Raw genomic sequence first — 22,804 nt, 5'->3', positions numbered from 1 at the left:
ATCTCTCCAGCCCCCCTTTCTTTTCTTTTTTTTCTTTTCTTCCTTCCTTCTGTCTTTCCTTCCTCTTTCCTTTTTTTCTTTTTCTTGTTGTGAAACAGGGTTTTGGATGCCCCAGGCTGGCCTTGACCAGGCTATGAAGCTGAGGTAGAAAACAATTCCGGTTCCAAGCACTTATTCTTAATCTGCAGCAAAGAAACACAGCACGATGAACAAAACTCCAGTAAACAAACTCTCTCTCTCTCCCTCTCTCTCTCTCTCTCTCTCGAAAATTAAAAAAAAAAAAAAATCATTCCGGACGCCGTGAGGCTGAAGAACCTCCTGAGGCTAAGGCACAGTCCAACGACACAGTAGAGCAGACGGGGTGCAGGCTGGGAGAGGGCTGGCAGTGGAGAAATGAAGGATGTGGGGACCAGGTTCGAGACGACTGTCTGCTGGACCGTGGTGCTGAGGGAGCGGGCTGTGGAAACTCGCATGGGCCCAGCGAGTGGTGAGACCCCCACCGGGGCACATCTCAGCCCTTCTGCACGTTCGAGTTGTTGAAAAACGTATCTGAGGTCTGACGAATGCACCTCCTGCATGGAAGCCCTTTCACAGTTCACCTGGGAACTATCCAAAGGCAGAATCTTGCAGAATTTAGTCTATCCGAATGCCTTTCTGTTAACAGATCAGAAATTATTTTCTTAGACGACAGGACTGTCCTATACACTATTGACTAACCTAACAGCCAAAAGTATCACACAGGGATGGGGAAATACCTTAGCATTTAAGAACACATACTGCTCTTGTAGGGAACCTGAGTTCACTTCTTAGCAACCCATGTTGGGTGACTCACAATTGCCTGAACTTTAGCTGCAAGGTATCCAACATTTTCTTCTGACCTCCACAGGCACCTGACCACACAGACATGCAAGCAAATACACAAAATTAAAATTATTTTCTAAAAAGCCAAAAGTAACACACTTTTTTTTCAAGACAGGGTTTTTCTGTGTAGCTTTGGAGCCTGTCTTGAAACTCACTCTGTAGACCAGGCTGGCCTCGAACTCACAGAGATCTGCCTGCCACTGCCTGCTGAGTGCTGGGATTAAAGGCATGCGCCACCATCACCCAGCAGTACCACACTTCTTTTAGGAAGACTGAAAAATTTTTTGTTTGTTTATTTATTTTTTTATTGGCAGGGTCTCTCTACCTAGCCCTGGCTGTCCTTGAACTCACTCTGTATTCCAGGCTGGCCTAGAACTCACCGAGACTCACCTGCCTCTGCCTCCCAAGCACTGGGATTAAAGGCAGAAAGCAGTGCATTTAAAGGAGAGTAAGGTGATGTCCTCTGACTGCAGCGAAGGTGTGTATACAGTGACGGAAGTCACACTGGGTGGTGAGGAGGGGACAGACGATGAATGCCTTTGCAAACCAACGCAAGAATTTAGACTTCGCAGAAACAGAGACAGCTATGGGTCCCTTGAAGGGACTCGATGACAGAAGTGGATGTAAGAGATCTTCCCGCTCTGAGGAACATAGGGATTGGAGGTTTGTGCTGGGCATGGCCAATTAGGCTAACTCCCTCCCCACAGCTCAGAAAGTCTTGTCACTGTGTGCTTCCTACTGGGAGCGAGTCAAATACAAGGCCACATTTCCTGCCAGCATGTACTGTTTGCTCTGCCCTGACAAATATTACACTACTTTCTACCATACAAAGAAAGAAGCTCAAACATCTGCCACTGCCACTAATACACGAGTGTAGATGTGAGTTCCTGTGTCCGGTTGGGCTGAATTTACCTTGGCACCATTTTCCTTGAAGTCAAATATTTGGTGTTTTGCAACAAATGCAGAACAGATTTCAGGGTGTGGCCTGTGCAGCTCAGTCTCCACAGATCAGACTTCCTGGCTTTGTCCACTTCATTTTCAGAAACGAACTGCTTCCCTGGCAGAGTAACAGCAGCAGAGGCAGGGAATGTAGCCAGCTGAAGGCCTGGACTAGGTGTCAGTGAATCTTGACAAGCGATTACTCTTTCTGTCTCAGATTCTTTACAAAATTGGGGCCAAAGTTAAAAGTTTACAGTGATTTTTTAAGAAGCAAATAAAAGGCCTGCCTATTTGTGTTGATTAAATAACTAGTCAGTGACATCCCAGACAGCTACAGGCAGCAGAGTTGATGGATGCTGCAACAAGTCTTGGCAAACAGTGGCTTCATGGAGGCAACATGTTTGGACAGTGCTGCCCTGGGAAATGTTCTCATGCAGAGACTGCAAGGCCAGGAATGTCCTCCCAAGCTTGCTGGGAACAAAGCAAGTCTCTGGAGGCGCTGGCATTTCAACTGGTGCATGCACACAGAATTATAAAGAGGACACAAATACCCTTATGTGAAGACTGAATCGTAAGCAACTGTGCAGGGCAAAAGAAAGCACTCTCATCACTAGTGTGAAAGCCGTTTTCTATCTAAGCCCCCGTGGAGTGTGAAAGGTACAGAACACACGAAGGGACGATGAACCACAGCAAAAGAGACTCTGTATGTGACCAGCTGCTTCCCTTGCTCCCGATTCCCCAGAAGAGAATGCCCAATAAACATATAATGACCAATTACAAATATAACTTCAAATTTTTAGAACTCATGCACAACAAATTTAAAGTTAACTTAAATTTTTCCCACAAAACTTCATTTTTAGCTCAGTAATTAGATGTGTTTAGTGTCTATATAAAAACTGATTTGCCATTTTATTTCCATCATGATTTTTAACTGTAATCCAAGATTTAAAAGTAGAATGTTTATTTCTCTATTTAGACAAACTCTGAACTACAGAAGAGCCCATTCCTGTAACTAAACTTATTGATTTAAAGAAGGTGTAATCAATACAGGAAAATATGGCAATTTCTTAAAGAAGGATAAAAGTAAAATGTATGTTTATACACCAGTTTCTAGAGTTTTCAGATTTGGCCAATGGAAGATGTTCCTAGGGTAACAGATACCACTAGATTACCTCACATGGTCCACATAAGTTTCATGTTTTATTTCTTTTTAAAAAGTGACCTTATAATTGTTGTATGTACACATACAAGTGTGCATATGTGTACACACACACACATACGCACACACATATGTGCGTATATGCAAAGGTCAGAAGGTGACTTTTGGGAGTTGGTTCTCTCCTTCCACTGTGGGTTCCAGGGATCAGACTCAGATTATGAGGTTTTTGTGGTGTGTGTTTTTACCTGCTGAGCTATCTCACTGGTCCTCATCTTCATTTTCCTGAGGAACAGATACTGTAGAGTTTGTATGGTAAATCATCTATCATGAGCAAATTCCTTCCTTCCTTCCTTCCTTCCTTCCTTCCTCCTTCCTTCCTTCCTTCCTTCCTTCCTTTCTTCCTTCCTTCCTTCTTTCCCCATCCTTTTTGCTTGTTTGTTTGTTTGCTACAAGACCAGCTTGCTCATCTTAAACTTGAAGCAATTTTCTGTCCCTTGCTGACTTGGTTCTAGAATGACAGACTTAGGAAGTCCTTTATAAAGGCCATGTGCATTGGTCTTGGGGGTGCACACTTGCAATCCTAGCACTTAGGAGGTCAAGGGAGGAGGCTAGCCTGTCTTGAAAACAGAAGACAAAACCCACAGTGATCTCCAACAACACCTCACTCAATGGTGCATTGTGTTGCGTCAGCTACACAATTATGTCTGCCTTGCAACAGCAGCCAGGCTTGTAATTCCCCTGAATCCAACCTCCAAGGTAATATTGCTTGAGTAAGGATAGAGGTTTTTGTTTCTTTTCTCAAGTTCCTCAGAGTGTGGTGTGGCTTAAAAAATTTTTTTTTTCTGCCTAAATGAACTGACAGGTCAGGTCCAGAGCTAGGAAAGCCAGAATGAGGTCCAGACACAACATCCTGGACTCAGGAAAAGAATCCAATAAGCATAGCATAAGAGAGGTACTGTGTACCTCCTGTGTGAGACTTTCCTTGGGGAGCCATGACACGGATGTTTACCCCAGACAGAGACACAACCCCAGATAGGGACCCAATGACAGACTGCTGTGGGATAGTCTTTCTGTATGCTGTGAATTTATATTGCTCCCATTGGTTAATAAATAAATCTGTTTCGGACTATGGTAAGGCAGGATAAGCAGGTGGGAAATCCAAGCAGAGAGACGGGAAGAAGAAGGGCGGAGTCAGGGCAGACACCATCCAGCCGCCCAAGGAACAAGATGCGATGCCAGCAGACCAGTAATGCCATGGCCACATGGCAAAATAGATAATAGAAACTGGTTGATTTAAGATGTAATAGTTAGCTAGCAATAAGCCTGAGCCACAGACCAAACCGTTTGTAATTAATATTAAGCCTCTGAGTGTTTATTTGGGACCGAGCAGCTATGGGACACAGGAAAGGTTCTGGCTACAACAGACCAAAGCAACAATCATACCAAAGTCCATCTTTGTGAACCGATGGGTCTACTGAAGTTGTTTGCAGGAGCATGGGTGATTGACAGGCAGCTATGCCACGGGAAAGGCCTCCCCAGCATGGGTGAGCTCATGAAGCTGCAGCCCTGGCGCTCTCTACACACCTTGCAGGCATCTCACTAGATTAGAAAATCTCCTCTGGCCTCTCCATCCTCCTTTATTACTTTCTGGGTCTCTAAGTCCTCTCCATTCATGATTGTGCCATGGTGATACTGGATGGAAATGAGCCTGGGCATGGTGGCACACACTTGTAATCTCAGCAATGAGGCAGAGGCAGGTAGATCTCTGTGAATTCTGTGCTACCAGTTGTAGGCCAGCCAAGGCTACATAGTGAGATCCTATCTTTAAAAAAAAATGAAGTAAATATGGAATATCTTTTCAAAGATTATGCACTCTGAACCACCAATAGGTTAATGTAGTTTTTCTACAACTTGTCTTCATGTGGATCAGGGTATAAGAACAAAGTACGTCTTGCCAGGAGGTGGTGGCACATGTCTATAATCCCAGCACTCAGGAGGCAGAGACAATCAGATCTCTGTAAGTTCAAGCCTGCTTGGTCTACACAGTGTGTTCCAGGACAGCCAGAGCTCTGTTACACAGAGAAACCTTCCTGAAAAAAACAAGAACAAAAACCAGATTAGCCATATTTAAATATGGCCACAGCACTGTAAAATGATGATTGAAAATTAACCCTAGGGACTGGAGAGATGGCTCAGAGTGCATAGGGCTCTTGCAGACGACCCAGGTGTGGCTCCCAGCACCCATGTCAGGTAACCTGCAACCACCAATGGCTTCAGGGGATATGACAACCTCTTCTGGCCTCTTTGGGAACTTCATTCATGTGTACATACACACAGACACACATAATTACAAATAAAATCTTTAAAAAAAAATTAACACTAGCACCATTGTAGAGACCCACAGAGGTTTCCTAGTGAGAACTTACTCAGGGTCCAAGAATCTGAGCTTGCTTTACCCAGCAGGGCTGCATAAGAGCATCATTTGACCATAGATGTGGCTACCAGGTATTTGGAAGGGTCTGCACTTGGCTGTGTGGTGTGCTTTGATCCAGCAAAGGGGGAGTTGGCATTGTTATAAAAATTCCTTTTGAAGAGCAGAAGGAACCATTGGGTTTTGATCCAGGTCCTCCTGAAGCTATCCTGTGTTTCTGTCCTTCTCCTCTTCGCTATCTTTTTATCTAATATTTTCTTATCCCTCTCTCTTCCTCATAGGAACCCTTTAAAAGGTGGGGGCTTGTTGCTGGAGGGCTTCTCTCCAGGTTCCCCAAGCCCCGCAGTCCCACAATCCACTTATAAAATAATCACTCAGACGCTTATATTACTTACAAACTGTATGGCCGTGGCAGGCTTCTTGCTAACTGTTCTTTTATCTTAAATTAACCCATTTTTATAAATCAATACCTTGTCACGTGGCTGGTGGCTTACCAGAGTCTTTACATGCTGCTTGTCCTGGCGGTGGCTGCAGTGTCTCCCCACTCAGCCTTCCGATTCCCAGAATTCTCCTCTCTTCTTGTCCCACCTACTTCCTGCCTGGCAACCTACTTCTTGCCTGGTCACTGGCCATCAGTGTTTTATTTATATAGAGCAATATCCACAGCAGGGGCTGGCCTCTTACAGATGGGGCCAGAGCTAGGGACTTGGGTGCAGAGGAACTAAGTGAGGGAGGGAGCACCTCAGAAGCAGTTGGGCATGTCCAGTTATGAATTATGAAAAGGTTAGACAGTGGTATTTTATTCTTTGGGAGCAAAAACTGTGTATAGATAAAGCAGAGAGGCTAAAAGTTAAGCCAAAGCAAGTAATAAAAGTTAGGCTGCAGCAAGTATCTTTCTCTGTCTAGGTTTTTCTCTTTTCTCTCTGTCAATTTCTATTAAAATTGGACAAAAATATAGGGTTAGGTGTACAGATATTGCATAGACTTAATAGGAAGGAATTTAGGGCAAGAGTAGAAATTCCTTAGTGCCAGACCTGGGGCACAGAAAACAGTGTCCAGAAGCCGGATGGTGGTGGTGCATGCCTTTAATCCCAGCACTTGGGAGGCCCCAACAAAGTAGATACTTGGATTAATTCTGCAGTCTGTTTCCAAGCAAAGAAATATATTCAGGACCTCTATAGAGCAACACCAGGTAGTGCTGGATTAGATCTCAGTTTGTCCATCTCTAAGTTTTGATCCCTGAAATGGGGATGCAGGCCCTCCCTACTGGTGTTTATGGACCCTTGCCAGAAGGCGCTGTAGGGTTATTGTTGGAAAGAAGCAGTACTACCACGCAGGGGATCTTTGTTGCTCTCAGAGTAATTGATGCTGATTACCTTGGAGAAATTAAGGTGATGACTCACTCACCTAAGGGAATTTCTGTAATAAAGACAGGCCAGAGACTTGCACAGTTAAGTTTACTTCCTCAGGTACAAACAAGAAATCCAGTTAAAAGGGATAAGAGAGGAGAGGCTGGATTTGGTTTGTCAGATTTCTATTGGCTACAAGCTATAGATCCACAGCATCCAGAATTCACCTTAGTTGTGAACAGAAAAAGTTTCTCAGGTTTTCTAGACACTGGTGTGGATCTGTCTGTTATTACTGCTAGTTAATGGCCTTCCATGTGGCCAAAGATGGAAACTATCACACAGATGAAAGGGATTGGTCAAACTCAGAGTCCTGAGCAGAGCAGCAATGAACTCTCCTGGAGAGATGAGGAAGGTCATGAAGGAACCTTTCAGCCATACATTGTCCCCCACTTGCCTGTAAATCTGTGGGGTTGAGTTGTTATGGGCCGAATGGGAGTCTATTTATATAGCCCCAATACAGTTGGCACTGAACAAAGGTTCCCGACCAGGAGTTAGTAAAAAATAGTGAGGGTCAAATGTCACCTTTGCTCCCTAAAGAAGGGGCTAATAGGGATGGATTAGAGTATTTTTAGGAAGGGTCATTGAGCAGCCTGTACTCCAGGCAGATCTTATAACTTGGAAATCTGCCCATCCTGTGTGAATAGATCAATAGCCCCTGACAGAAGAAAAAATACAAGCTGTCCATCAGTTAGTACAAGAACAGTTGGATGGTGGCCATATCAAACCCTCTAATCCTTGCTGGAATTCTCCTATTTTCCTGATTAAAAAAAAAAAGTCAGGGAAAAGGAGATTATTGCAGGATATAAGGAAAATTAATGAGACCATACAGCCAATGAGAACTTTGCAGCCTGGATTGCCTACCCCTACAGCCATACCAAATGATACTTATAAAATTATTTTGTGCTGTGGGATGGTCTGTATGTCAAATTGCTCTGATTGGTCAATAAATAAAACACTGGTTGGCCAGTGGCCAGGCAGGAAGTAGGTGGGACAAGGAGAGAGGAGAATTCTGGGAAGTGGAAGGCTGACGCGGAGAGACACTGCAGCCACTGCCATGACCAGCAGCATGTGAAGATGCCGGTAAGCCACCAGCCACGTGGCAAGGTATAGATTTACGGAAATGGATTAATTTAAGATATAAGAACAGTTAGCAAGAAGCCTGCCACGGCCATACAGTTTGTATGCAATATAAGTCTCTGTGTTTACTTGGTTGGGTCTGAGCGGCTGTGGGACTGACAATTGACAGATTTGTCCTGACTGTGGGCAAAGCAGGAAAACTCTAGCTACAATTTTGGATTTAAAGAATTGTTTTTATACCATCCCTTTGGCTCCCCAAGGTTGTCAAAGATTTACATTTAGCATTCCATCAGTTAATTTTAAAGAGCCCTTGAAAAGATGTCATTGGAAGGTTTTGCCGCAGGGAATGGTCAATAGCCAAACATTGTGTCAGAAATTTGTGTCTCAAGCTATCCAAAAGGTTAGAGATCAATTTCAACAAGTTTATATTATTCATTATATGGATGGTGTTTTGCTTGCACATAAAGACAAAGAAATTTTGCGTGACAACTTTGGACAGCTTCATCACTAACTTACCCATGCAGGGTTAATTATTGCTCCAGAGAAAGTGCAAAAACAGCTGCCACCTTTTCAATATCTAGGATATATATTATATCCCAAGGAATTAAAGCCTCAAAAATTGGAAATAAGAAAAGATGAGTTAAAAACTTTGAATGATTTTCAAAAATTATTAGGGGGCATTCAATGGTTGCAACCTCATGTAAAATTATCTACTAGTGATTTGGAATCTTTAAGTGATCTTTTAAAAGGAGATAGTGATCTTAAGTCACCCAGACAGTTAATTGGAAAAGGTAGACAGGTTCTTTTGCAAGTTGAGAATGCTATTCAATATTAGCAAGTACATTGTATTAATTATGATCTACCTTGGCACGCATATATCTTGCCCACTAGACACATTCCTACAGCAGTATTATGGCAAATAGTCTGCTTTTATGGTTACATCTTCCTGTTTCACCAGCTAAGGCATTAAATCCATATGAAGCTGTAGCTTGTTTGGTATAGAAAAGCAGGATTGAATCTAGATATTATTTTGGTAAAGAACTAAGTGTGATCAGTGTTCCTTTTATGAAACTGGAAATTGATTGGCTTTTTCAAAATAATGATTCTTGGGCAATTGCCTTTTCTCAGTTTTTAGGTCAAATTGATAATCAGTTTCCAGCGCTGATCAATTGTTACAAATCACTCAAATGCATTTGTTTATACTTCCTAAGATTGTGAAGATCCCATAAGAGATGCTAAGATAGTTTTCAATGATGGATCTTCCAGTGGAAGGGCTGCTTATGTTATCAATGGAAAAAGCTGTGTAGTACAAACATCCCAGCTTCAGTACAGATAGTGGAATTACAGGTGGTAAACATGGTTTTTCAGTTTCTTGTAGATAGCTCATTTAATTTATATACAAATAGTTGATATATTTATAGAGCTCTTCGAGTTACAGAAACTGTTCCATGCATTGGGACTAGTAACAGTCAAGTTAAAATGCTGTTTCAACAAATTCAAGATGCTATTCACCAAAGAAAGCTGCCATGCTTTGTGGGTCACATAGAGCTCATTCTAATCTTCCTGATCCTTTAGGTGATTATAATGCAACAGCTGACAAATTAATAAGATGATTACCTTATCTCAATTAGAATTAGCTCAACAGTCACATGCTTTTCATCATCAAAATAGCAAAAGTCTAAGAAAGCAATTCAATCTTACCAGGGAAGTTGCTCAACAGTTAAACAATGTGGGGTGTGCCCTAAATATTTTCCTGTACCTCACTTGGGGGGTAAACCCTTGAGGTCTTCTTCCTAATCATTTATGGCAAATTATGGAAGTCACTCATATTGTGAAATTTGGCAAGTTAAAATATGTACATGTAACCATGAACACTTATTCAAGATTTTTTCTTTTCTTTCTCATTTTCTTTTTTTTTTTTCTCTTTTGATTTTTTTCAAGACAGGATTTCTCTGTGTAGTTTTGGTGCCTGTCCTGGATCTTGCTCTGTAGACCAGGCTTGCCTCAAACTCATAGAGATCCACCTGGCTCTGCCTCCTAAGTGCTGGGATTAAAGGTGTGCGCCACCACTTCCCAGCTTATTCAGGATTTTTAATGGCTAGTGCACAGTCTGGAGAAGCTACAAAACATCTAATTGCTCATTGCCTGAAATGTTTCTCCTATATGGGGACATCAGAAATAATTAAAACTGATAATGGTTCTGGATATAGTAGTAAAGCATTTCAGCAATTTTGTTCCCAATTGCAAATTGAGTATAAAACAGGTATTCTTTGTAATCCTCAAGAAGGCATAGTGGAGAAAGCCCATGGCAATCTCAAAATGCAGCTTCAAAAAATTAAGAGGGGGGAATCATACCCTTAGTCACCATATAACGCATTGAATCATGCTCTTCTCATTCTGAATCTTTTGAATGTGGATGTTTGTGAACAATCTGATGCAGATAGATTTTGGTATGATGGCACCCGAGTGACTTATGCTCAGGTGAAATGGAAAGATCCTTGCTCTGGATTATGGAAGGGTCCCGACCCTGTTTTAATATGGGGTCAAGGGCATGAAAATGAAGCTCAATGACTGCCTGAGCACTTGGTGCCGGGTGTGGAACGGAGGAATGTCTTCTATGATGACACCATGGCTGCTGATGCTCCCCCAGAGGAGTTTGAGTGAGAGCAGCTGAACCAGTGTTCCTGACATTGATGTTCCATCCTGCAGTCTGGGGAAAGCAGGAGACTAAAGGGGCCCTCCAGACTGCTGACAAGGAGTTTGGGACAAATGTTTTGTCATTATTTGGTATTCAAGGTCTGAGATTGTAAAAACTAGAATGAAATGGAGCCTGGAGTCACACCACTTCTGGTTGCTAGAGGCAAACCAATGTATGTCTCCTTTAAGAGATGGTTTCTGATTCCTACTAGCTGAGTAGAAAGCTTTTCTAAGAGTTACAGCAGCTCAAAAAAGTAATTCCACCTACTAGTAATTAACCCTAGGGCAGCTCTCCTAGGGAAAGCTAACTGAAAGTGCCTCTGTGGCTGAGAGTAAGGCTTCAGAGACACTTGTTTGAACTAAACTGAGTTGTTGCATCAGGAGAGTTGCAACAAATTTGGGACTCCTCATATTTGGAACTGTTTGCCTGAAAAGTCTTTAGGACTTGGACTGCTAAAAGGGACTTCAGGACAGCTGATGAATCAGGCCCTGATCTTGGGCTGTCAGTGAAACTTTAAGACTGTTACTTTTTTGAGCTTTTGCAAACCTTAGAAATGAAACAGTTTTGAGTTCACCTACAATTTTAACCATGGTGACTCACTATTCATGCACCCTCTGTCTTGTTAGAAGAGAATGTAAATAGCTCTGTTAAGAGATCACTTTTGAATGTTTGCTAAAGTTTGTAAAGTATAAATAGTCCTATAGAATGTTTGCTTATGTATGTAAGTTTGTGAGAATTGTAAATATGTATAGTAATATTCATGCTAGAATTATGTTAATCTGTTGATATTGATGAACCATGGTTTGGTGAAGTTAAAGGAGTCTAAGTTTGATGCAGCTGCATCAAGAGTTTATTGATTTAAAAAAAGGTTTTGGTGCAGCTGTTATAAACATCTTAGACCCATTCAAAAGGACATTCTATCTTGGTCATCCTTTACTTATTTACTTTGGGGTGTGGTGGCCATAGGTATTATTGTGGTTGTTCTAGCTATTTGAAAGCTCTTAGTAGGGACCTGAGTCAGAGCTGAGTTAAGCTCTCTGCACTTTACCCAGCCAGAGGCTGGTAGTCAGAAATGGGTAAGTCCTTCTTGCTAGCTACCAACTGAAGTATGCTTGATGGAAAGTGTATCTCCATGATGGGTAAGACTGATTAGTGAAGAAGAAAACAACCTAAGGCAGACACAGTCTATCTGAGGGGCCCTTTAATATATTAAGAAGGGGAAGCTGTAGAGACCCACAGAGGTTTCCTAGTGAGAACTTACTCAGGATCCAAGAATCTGAGTTTGCTTTACCCAGCAGGGCTGCAAAAGGAGATCATATGAACATGGACATGATTACCAGGTGTTTGGAAGGGTCTACACTTGGCTGTGCAGTGTGCTTTGATCTAGCATAGGGGAGGTCTTTTGCCCTGCCCCTTGGCATTGTTATAAAAAGCCCTTTTGAAGAAGCAGAAGGGACTATTGAGGTTTTGATCCAGGTCCTCCTGAAGCTATCCTGTGTTTCTGTCTTTCTCCTCCTTGAGCCTCAGCTTTGGAAGGCCTTTGGCTTCTTCCAGATATTAGCTTGTCATAATCAGCTGATATCCTACTTCATATATTCTTTTTGGCTTGCAGCAATTGAGAGCCTTGATGATTAACTCTCTCTGGAAACACCATCAGATACTCTCTGTCTGGGCATTTTAAATGCAATCAGATTGAGAAATAACATTAATCACTACAATCCATTTTAGAAAAAACAATATAGCCTCCCTATAATCTATAAATGTTCACAACAGAATTAAACCTTATCAGATTGCAAAGAATTAGAAAGACTGAATTTTAAAAGAAAAAACCCATGAATAATAAGACATCTCTGCCATGACCCACATATTAGAATTGGCTGAAATAAGATTCAAATTATTCCATAAATGGGTGTAGTGGCATATACCCTTAATTCCAGAGTTGGAAGGCAGATCTTTCTTAGTTTGAGGCCAGCCTGGTCTGCATGGTGAGTTCCAGGACAGCTAGAGCTACAAAGTGAGACTTTGTCTCAAAAAAAAATTACTCCTCCCAACACTTGGGAGGCAGAGCCAGGTGGATTTCTGTGAGTTTGAGGCCAGCCTGGTCTACAGAGTGAGATCCAGGACAGGCACCAAAACTACATGGAAAAACCCTGTCTTGAAAAACAACAACAACAACAACAAAGACTCCAGAGACTTAGTGGAAAGCATAGTCATAATGAACAAATAGGGCATATCAACATATAAGTGAAACTTCCTTTTGAAAAAAAAAAGAAATTCAAATAATAAGAAACAGTATTTTAAGTGAAAAAAAATAATGAAACAGGATTATCAGAAGGCTTTACACTGCCAACCAAAAAAGGGTCAATTTGAAGACAGACCAATAGGAATTATCAGGTCTAATGATCAGAAAAAAAACTGAGCAGAAATTATATTCTAATCTCTTAATACTAAGTGGTATTACTAATATATACTTAGAAGTTCTCCAAGTGTTTGAAAGCAGGGACATAATTGAACAGAAATTTATTTGAGGCAAAAAATTTTCCAAATTAACAAAGAAGAAACTGATAGGTCTAGAAGACTCAGTGTATATATGAATCTAATGAAAATATTCACACAGAGATCAGTATACTGCTATCTATAAATAATCAAATGGGGAGAAAATTGAAAGCAACCAGAGACAAATGATACATCACTGACCAGTAAAAATGGTTAACGTTTAATCTAATCAGAAAAGAGACTAAAAGTCAACAGAAAGGTTTACAGTGCTTAAAGAAAAAAATCTGCAGATCCAGTATAAATAGTCTCCAAAACTGAAATAAAAACCTAGACAATAACAACAGGATTTCTCTATTAGCAATGCTAAAGGGAACTCCAGAGTTAAAGTTGTCTCACCACGTGGAAACAGATCAACACTTATTCTGCCCTATGTAATAAATTTAGTAGCTTAACAAAATTACTTATTTCTCCCTATTCTATGTCTTATCTGGACTTAGCCGAATGGTCTTCTATTCTATGAGTTACTGGCTGGGGTCATTCACATGACTTTTTTTAGCTATGAGTTGGGTTAAAATAGCTTCATTCCATCATCTGGTAGTTGTGCTGTGGTGGCTAAACTGATTGGAATAGACCTGTATTTCATTCAAATTATCCAGTCATGTATCTTAAACTTGTTGACTGGAGTCCTCTTTCACAATAAGCGAGAAGTGTAAGGCATCTTAAAGCCCAGGGCTAGAATTGATATAGTACCACATTCCTCATATTTTCTTAGACCCAACCACCAAAAATTGGTGCCTGAAGATAACCACCATTCTATTGTTTAGTTTGAATTGGGAGTTTATGTAGGGTTTAGCTTGATTCTGCTACACCTGCTGTTGAACTGGAATCACTCATGTGATTGCTTCTAGCCAATAACTGCTCTAAAATCTGAGATGAGATAACCACCTTTTCATCTTCTTCATGTGTCTAGAACCAAGGCACTGAATGATGGTTGTGCTTTCTTTATGATACTAGGAGCTCTTTATTCATTCACAATCTCTCTCCAGAAGACTAGCCTGGGCTTCTTTCTTTCCATGGTGGCTCAGGGTACCAAACAAGGAGGGAAAAATTGAAGTGCCTCTTAAGAGTCTTTTTCCAAGTCTCAGACTAATGTAGGTTCCTAACCCATGTATTTCAGGGAAGCTATAATTGGATAAAACTTTACACTACCATGCAAGCTGGCTTTGTCTTTATGCTTTTATTTTTGTCATCTTCTCTTTTAACCGACACTATTAGTCTAGTTTATTGGTGATGATGTTTTTCAACTGTTTATGTGAAGCTTGTTCTTATATATAAAAGGTTCATGGGAATAATATTTTCCAAGACACCTCCAAGGCTTTTAGAAAATGTAGCTCATCACCATTATTAAGTTGTTCCCTTGGTGAAAAGCAACTGTGAGAATATTTTCCTCTCCCTTGTAACATACATTTCTAGGTTGGAGTCTAGAAAGCTTTTGTGCATGCTCCTTCTCAACACATTTTCATCCAGAATTGTACTGTGGGAAAGGGAAGTGGTATGTAAGGAATATAAAGATAGTGGATTGTCTCACTTTTATCTCCTAATATCAAGAGATGTTTGAAAACTTTGAGATCAGAACACCCCCCCCATTGGTTTTTGTTGTTGTTTGTTTGTTTGTTTTTTGAGACAGTGTTTCTCTTTGTAGCTCTGGATATCCTGGAACTCACTGTGTAGACCAGATTGGCCTTTCACTTAGAGATCCACCTGCCTCTGCCTCCTGAGTGCAGGGATTAAAGGCATACTTGACCACTGCCCAACATTTCCCCCTATTTTTATGAGCATGAACAAACAAACAAAAAAATCAGTTCATTTTGATGAACCAAGCTTCCAGATGACAAGCTAATTACTGTCTTAGTGTGTGTGACCACCCCACCTTGGCCACATCATCATTTATTTTAGCTTTGCCTGTAGTTTTAAAGTACAGATTTAAAGGCCAGGCATGGTGGTACACGCCTTTAATCCCAACACTTGGGAGACAGAGGCAGGCAGAACTCTATGAATTCTATTGGCTCTATATGCGTTCTAGGTCAACCTTATCTACATAATGATTTCCAGAACAGTTAGGGCTTTGTAGAAACTTGGTCTTAGAAAAACCCAAAACTAAGTAAAACAAAAACAGCAACAACAAAAAGAACAAGCTTAAGGGCAAAGACTAATGATACAAAAACAGTATAAAGAACCTTTCTCCAGTGCTTATGGCTACTGCATATTGGTTATGAAGAAAACATAGAATAAAATATCTGTAGCATTAAAAAACTATGTACAAACTCTTTAATTTCCATGATACACAGATTCTATTCTCAAGCAGTAAATTCAGAATTTTGGAGGAGTCCATACTTTGATCTATGTAGCCTTAACTGAACTATAAAGTCAGTTCTTCCAATGACTTTAAGGTGGCCTCCCTTTAGCTTTTACTCATTAATGTTTGTTCACATCTCTGTGATAATCTGTCCATTAACAGGTCAGTACTTCAGGCCCAGCAGTGGTGGCGCACAGAGCCAGGCAGATCTCTGTAAGTTCGAGGCCAGCCTGGTCTACAGAGCAAGACCTAGGACAGGCACCAAAACTACATAGGGAAACCCTGTCTCAAACAAACAAACAAACAAAACAAAACAAAAAAAACAAAACAGGCCGGGCGGTGGTGGCGCACGCCTTTATTCCCAGCACTCGGGAGGCAGAGCCAGGCGGATCTTTGTGAGTTCGAGGCCAGCCTGGTTTGTAGAGTGAGTTCCAGGAAAGGCACAAAGCTACACTGAGAAACCCTGTCTCAAAAAACAAACAAACCAAAACCAAAGTAGATCAGTCCTTCAAGTAGTATTTTTCCATACATCTCTGGCCATTCTTCAAGGTCAACTTCCCAAACTCCTCCCCCCCTTTCACACGGCTTAACAATGTCACTATCCACCTCCATAATTACTACATGGCTGTCACCGTCCCTCTTGAAAGTGAACTCTAGGCCGATCCCTAGAACAATCCACGTTGAGAAGGAAAAATGGATTCTTGCTCAAGCTGTGAAGGCAGCGAGTCACTTAAATCGGATGCTAAAATTTGTAATAAAAATAATTTTCAAAGCAGCAATCAGAATCGGCTATGTGTCCCCCGCCCCCGACACACACACACACACTCCACACTCGACTTTGCGATGGAAACCTTCCATTTTCCGGCTGGCACAGACCAAGATGTAAATCTGAGCCAAACCAATGGGAAAGCGGAAGCTACCATCCACTTCCGGGTCACGTTCCGAGGCCTCCCCGGAGCTGGAGAGGCCCCGCCGCTTTCCCATAGGCAACGCACGAGGTGGGGGGCGGCTACTCCTGCACGCTCCCCGACAGCCCGCCGGGCTGGTTCTGCGCAGGCTCACAGGAAGCGCCGGCTAACTCTTGCTTCCGGCGAGGGTTTTCTCTGGCGTCCGCGGCGTGGAGACCCGCTAACCCTGCGGCCGGGCTGTAGCCACGCGCGGGGTCGGTGCGCCCTTCGCTCCCAGGGCAATTGGAAGAGGTATATGAGCATCCTGCCTCTCCCTTCTGCTATTTCCTCTTGACTTTCTGCAATCTTGGGTTCTGGGAACCTGAGTTACGGGGACTGTGAAGTTTTGGTTACCGTGGCAACCGCCACCACGCCAGTCTGAGTCCTGGAGAACCTCAGAAGGATTTGCGTTCCTTACCATACGTGGTGGGTCGATTTCACATTCAGGCGTTATTTCAGGCTTTTGCGGCGAACGGTTGAGTTTGATTTTTTAAAAGGCTTAATCTGGATCGAAGGCTGAGGAGCAAAATTTGAGGCAGCTCTTGGGAGACGGCCCAGCAGGTAATAGCCACTACCGTTAAGCCAGGTGAGTTCGAACCATGGTGGAAGGACCCCTGTAAGCTGTCCGCTGACGTCCACACAGGCGCGGTGGCTCACCCCGCACAATAAACAAAATGTAGTATTAAAAAAAGAAATTGAGGCCGGGCGGTGGTGGCGCACGCCTTTAATCCCAGCACTCGGGAGGCAGAGCCAGGCGGATCTCTGTGAGTTCGAGGCCAGCGTGGGCTACCAAGTGAGCTCCAGGAAAGGCGCAAAGCTACACAGAGAAACCCTGTCTCGAAAAACCAAAAAAAAAAGAAAGAAAGAAATTGTTTGGCAGCAGGCACAAGGCCCCAGGTTCCATCTCCAGCACCGCAGAAAACAGACAGACAGACAGACAGACAGACAAAAGCCACACCAGTGCATTCATCCTGGACAAATCTGACGGTGTCCGGAACTAGGGTGGTGATGTAGGAGGGAAGTTTGGTGGAATTCTAAATCGTAGTACCGGAAGCTTCAATACTCGGTAGATACACAGAACAGGGGTCTTGAGCTTTTTGACAGATAAATGCAAGCTCAGTGGCTCATGGCTACTTTGGTAGAGTCATTTATTTGCCACGGTCCCTGCCCACCTCCTAGCCATTTTCGTCATACCAGCTCGTCGGTGTGCTTTGCATTTCCTAGACTCTTGTCTTCGCTCCTTTTGGTCACATTGCATACTTTGAGTCCTACAGTTTTCATTCCTGACGTGGAAGAAAACAAGGTTGCTGCTGTGATTAAATTAGCTAATTTATAGGTTAAGTATGTAGTTAAGTCCCGGTAAATACTAGCTACTGCTATTATTGTACTTGTTATATTGTGTTGGTATGTATTCTTCGATGTCTTTCTGCAGCTTTAGGTTTTTACTTTGTAATCAAATGTCTCATTTTTGTATGTACTTGATACATAGCTTTACAGTAGTCTTTTTTTTTAATAGATTTTAAAACTGATTCTTATTTTACGTGTATGAGTGTTTGCTTGCATGTCATTGCACTACATATATGCCTGTTGAGAAGAAGGCCATTGGATGCCTTGGAACTAGGGTTCCAGAAGATCATGAACTGTTACACATGGGTGCTCTAGAAAGGCGGCAAATGCTCTGCTGAGCCATCTCTCTAGTCCCCAGTCATCGTCGTCATCGTCGTCTTTTTTTTAAGTGGAACTTTAGTTTGGGCTATTGAGGACTTGGACAGATTCAACTGTTACTTTAAAAGAACTGTCAGATACAATGGGTTCTGCTGCTCAGGTGATATTTATTAGAAGAAAAGATGGCTACTTTTCTGTTCAGTTGCCTGTGGATTAGCATGTACTGAAGCTGACTGATACTCTTCAGTTTTGACTAGATATGAGCGATTTCGGGGAAGAATTGACAAAGCTTGCTGTGGCAGAGAATGGCAAGAGAGAAACTTCTGTGTTCTCTAATCCAGGAATGCACTTCCCGTGGCTTCAGAATCGTGTAGAAACTGTAGGTAAGTGGACAGCGTCGAAGCCTTTCGCTCTAGTGCAAGGAAGTACTGAGATTGAAGACAGATACGAAATGAATAACCAAGCTAGTTAGTTCCCGCCCCCCCCCCCCCACACCAGTTTATTTTAGTTGTTGTTGGGACAGGGTGCTGTTTATCCCTGGCTGGCCTGGAACTCACTGAATGTAGCTCAGGCTAGTTTTGAACCCATGGTTGTTCCTTTGCCTCGGCCTCCGAGTGCTGGGATTACAGGTGTGAACCATGATCTCTGATTATCTTGTTAAGATTAGATGGGAGGTTTCTCTTTTTCTTTCTTACAGCTGTAGACAAAAAGGAAGTTATAAGAAATCAGTTCTTTTTTTTCTTTTAGGTTTTTTTTTTTTTTTGCATTTAAACTAATACAGAGTCTATATTATGATAGATATGTATTTATTTTTAAATTTTTGGTCCTCTTTACTGAGCACTTGTATCTTTGGAATTGGCAAAATACTAAGGACTTACAGATGAAGAAAATGTGGTCTCTCACGGAGGAGCACATACATAGGAAATGTTAAGGAAATTTCTGTTGAATTCAATGGAAATAATGCCTTATAGAACTGATGTAATAGATTTAAAAAGCGGTTTTTCTTCATTTGTAATCTAATGTAGATGCAGACAAGGTTTTTCATGGGTTAACCTCTATAAGACTATAGAAAGAAGCCAGGATCTGTGTGCTGCCATGTGTCAGACTTTAAATACACCACCACTTTTCTTACTGCTCTTGATGCTTTTCTTGGCTCCTGGATTTAGCTCCATTTAAAAAGAAAAATTCATTTGATTTTATATTTCCCGTAAGTTAGTCCTCAGTAAATGTGTGCACTGGCATTTTTCATGTGAGGACACTGAATTGCAAAGAAATTAAACTCTTAAGTAATGATATAAGGAAGCAAATCATGTCTGTCTGATCTCAAATCCTATACTTTTTTTTTTTTTTAGTTTTTCGAGACAGGGTTTCTCTGTGTAGCTTTGTGCCTTTCCTGGAACTCACTCTGTAGACCAGGCTGGCCTCAAACTCACAAAGATTTGCCTGGCTCTGCCTCCTTAGTGCTGGGATTAAAGGTGTGCGCCACCACCGGCTCAAATCCTATCCTTTTAACCATAAAGAGGTAGGTGGAGATTGGCCTGAGAGCAGTCTCCCATTAGGTGAATTATTTGAACAGATTATTTGCCAGTTTTGTGGGCTGATTGCCTGGAGTTGTGATATAAGCAGCTTGTGTAGTTCTTACTAAATGCAGGGCCTGCTTCAGAGAGCCGGCTGAGGCACAGCAGTCTCCATTTCTTCCTTTTTTTTTCCTGTCGTCTCCCTTTCTAATTAGCTTTCAGATAATTCCAGTACCGCCAGTTTCAGGCCCATGTGAGTATCAAGGCTGAGGATCCTGGGTGTTTGGAGTGCGCATTAAATGGTCTGAGAAGTCCCTGGTCTGTGCTGTTGTCTTCTTCCCCCTCCAGCCCTCCTCAGGACAGGGTCTTGCTGATCAGCCTTGACTAGCCTGGACCTTGCTGCACAGACCAGGTTGGCCTCAAACTCACAGCAATCCTCCTGCCTTTGTCTCCCGATTGCTGGAGTGGTAGATGTGCACCACCGTGCCCCGCTGAGGGGCTGTGGTCCTTATGTTTGTAACTTACGTGACCCTATGAATATGAATATGAACTGTGTGCTGTCTTGCAGTACTTATTAAACTGTCTTGACAGTTTTAAGGTGTCATATAAATTGTTTTGTAAATTAATAGTTGCAAGTGAAAAACTTTCACCCTGTGATGGATTTTTAAAATGGAGTTATGTTACTTTTAAAATAATCAGGTAGAATCTAAGCATACAGAAAATTTTAAATGATAACAGATAGTAAAAAGCGGTGGTGGCGCACACCTTTAATCCCAGCACTCGGGAGGCAGAGCCAAGTGTATCTCTGTGAGTTCAAGGCCGGGCTGGGCTACAGAGTGAGTGAATTCCAGGAAAGGCACCAAAGCTACACAGACAGACCCTGTCTCAAAAAAACAAAAAAACAAAACAAAAAAAAAAAAAAAGCTTTTAATAGATGGAAGTTTTAGAATACTGCTTTTTTGGAGACAGTATATATCACTACATATATATATATATATATATATATATATATATATATACACACTCTTAATGTCTCATATATTGTATTAGGAGTTTTATTTTTGCCTTGAGACATTGTAACTATTGGTTGTATACAATTGATCAAAATAACATAAAAGCTTTGTTGAGAGATTGTTAGGACTTAACAGAATAAATTTTAATTTGTATTTTATCTCAATAAAATAGACAAAGGTATCACTTTTTCCTCAATTGTATTATAAATCCATGGGTAATTGTTCTGTATTTATCTTCCTTCCCCTGGCATGATGCCTTGAGTTTTGAGGCAGAGTCTTGCTGTAGCCCAGGGAGACCCCAGACTCAGTTTTCTAGCCACAGTGGAATTACAAGTGTGTTCCACAGTTTGACTGTTCTCTATTTTTCTCCCCTATGGAGGAAAGATTTAACATCAATTCTGTTGTTTGTTTCACAGAATTATTAAAACAAAAGACAAAACATAGTAAGGGAGAGTCAGAAGGACGGAGAGATGCACAGGAGGTGGAAGGGAGGGACATTGAGTTTGAGATGGTGTAGGGAAAAGGGGCTTCTGGGACATCAGCGGAGAAGGAAGGGCAGCTGGGTGATTCCTCTGCCTCTCTGAGCTAGCAGGCTTTCACCCCAGCATCTGGCTCCCGAGTCTTTATTGGTAAAATTGAACAATTGAGATTTTGTTAAAACAACACCTCCTTTTTGGGAGGCAGAGGCTATCAGATCTCCAAGTTCCAGGGGAAAAAAGTTGGTATCTCTTTGGTTTTGACAAGACAGACTTTGGAAATCATCTGACTTGCAAGGGGCAATGTTAAGAGGCATTCACTTGTAAGCCTCATCTTTTCCCTGCAAGTATTACGTACATTTTGACTATAGGCCTTGACCACGGGCATAGTTCTCTAGAAGATCAGTTTTAGGAAGGAGTGTCTGGCGACACAGATACACACATTGACCTTGTGCTCTTTCCGATTGATATGGGCATGCTGGGATCACATCCAGAGCCTTGCAGGTGGCTTGTAATGCCACTGAGCTGCAGCCTCTGTCCTGTTGACATTTAAGAAAATTTTACTGTGTTAAATTTATTTTCGCTTCTATATATATGAGTCTTTATGTATGTGTGTACTATGTATGTGGTACCCACAGAGGCCAAAAGAGAGTGTTGGATTCCCTGGAGTTATTGACACAGATGTGTGTTGCCATGTGGCTGTGGGAACCAAACCTGGTCTTCTGCAAGAGCAGCAAGTACCATCTTTGCCATTGAGCCATCTTTCCAGTCCCTAAGATTTTTATTTCTTATTATGTGTATATGTATGTTTGTCTTTCGGTTTGTGCGTGTGAGTGCAGTGCCCATGGAGGCCAGAAGAGGGTGTCAGATTCCCTGATCTGGATGTTAGTTACAGGTGACTGTGAGCTGCCTGGGTGCTGGGAACTGAATTCTCAGGGCCTCTTTAAGAGCAGCACGTGATGTTGACCTCCGAGCCGTCTCTCCAGGACCTGCCCAGATTGTTTGAAAAGTATCTTCTTGTGGTTCCTTTTGGTCTCTGTACTTGTTTACGTAAGGGGGTCTAGCTGGAAGACTAGGCGGGAACCAGGGATGATTGTGCACACCTGCAACTCCAGTGTTTGGGAGACCAGGCAGAAAGAGTCCCAGGTTGTACTGGCTACATAGTGAGCTTGAGGTCAGCCTGGGCCATGTGAGTCCCAGGAAACCAGGAACGAAACACAAACAAACAAACAAACAAGACTGCTGGCCAAATAGGACCGGTTAGAAGGGAGAAGGAGCCACCAGTCTAACTTGTCTCTTCTATGATATAATAGTGTAACTAAGCCCATGGACTGTCACCCCGAGAGTGTCAGTACTTCACAGACCTAGCTGATGCTAATGTTTACAACTGTGTGGATCTTGATTCATTTACTATTACTGAATTACTGAAACTTGATCCTTAAAAAAGGTTCACTTGGAGTTTTCTGAACATTAGTGGGTAATAAGACCATATTTCCCTAGGATAGCATTGGTGACTTTTACCCATTTTAAATACTGGGGCCTGTTCCTTTGGAAGGCTCTCTCCAAGTTATTTAGTAAAGGAACAATCAGTTTTAAAAGATACAGGGAGCCTGGTAGGACAAGACTATCTACTATACTTATTGAGGCAGAATTCCCTTATGTAGTGCGGTCTTGGGACTCACAGTCCCGCCTCATTCTCTTTAGTGCTCAGATTACAGTGCCCTTGTGTCCAGCTTGGTTTTCAGATTCTCCTTTGAGTT

General features: G+C 42.0%; 1 protein-coding gene across 9 annotated transcripts in view; it reads left to right on the top strand.

The window, feature by feature from the left end:
• Positions 1-16,369: 16,369 nt before the first annotated feature.
• The window catches only part of Taf1a (TATA-box binding protein associated factor, RNA polymerase I subunit A), a 36,591-nt gene continuing 30,156 nt past the window's right edge, over positions 16,370-22,804 (top strand). For 3 of the 9 annotated variants that reach the window (XR_005092980.1, XM_028894550.2, XM_028894551.2), the window contains exons 1-2: positions 16,370-16,959; positions 18,286-18,421. Coding sequence is in view for 8 of the 9 variants with exons in the window: in XM_028894550.2 (XP_028750383.1) it covers positions 18,298-18,421 (124 nt within the window). In the remaining variant the exon portion in view is untranslated. The remainder of the gene's footprint in view (positions 16,960-18,285; positions 18,422-22,804) is intronic. The other 6 variants (XM_037211161.1, XM_028894556.2, XM_028894555.2 and 3 more) reach the window with 6 other exon arrangements.

This window comes from Peromyscus leucopus, chromosome 15 (assembly GCF_004664715.2).
Source record: "Peromyscus leucopus breed LL Stock chromosome 15, UCI_PerLeu_2.1, whole genome shotgun sequence".
Lineage (NCBI taxonomy): Eukaryota > Metazoa > Chordata > Mammalia > Rodentia > Cricetidae > Peromyscus > Peromyscus leucopus.
Note: the sequence above shows the minus strand (reverse complement) of the source record. Positions and strands in the feature narration are given on the sequence as shown.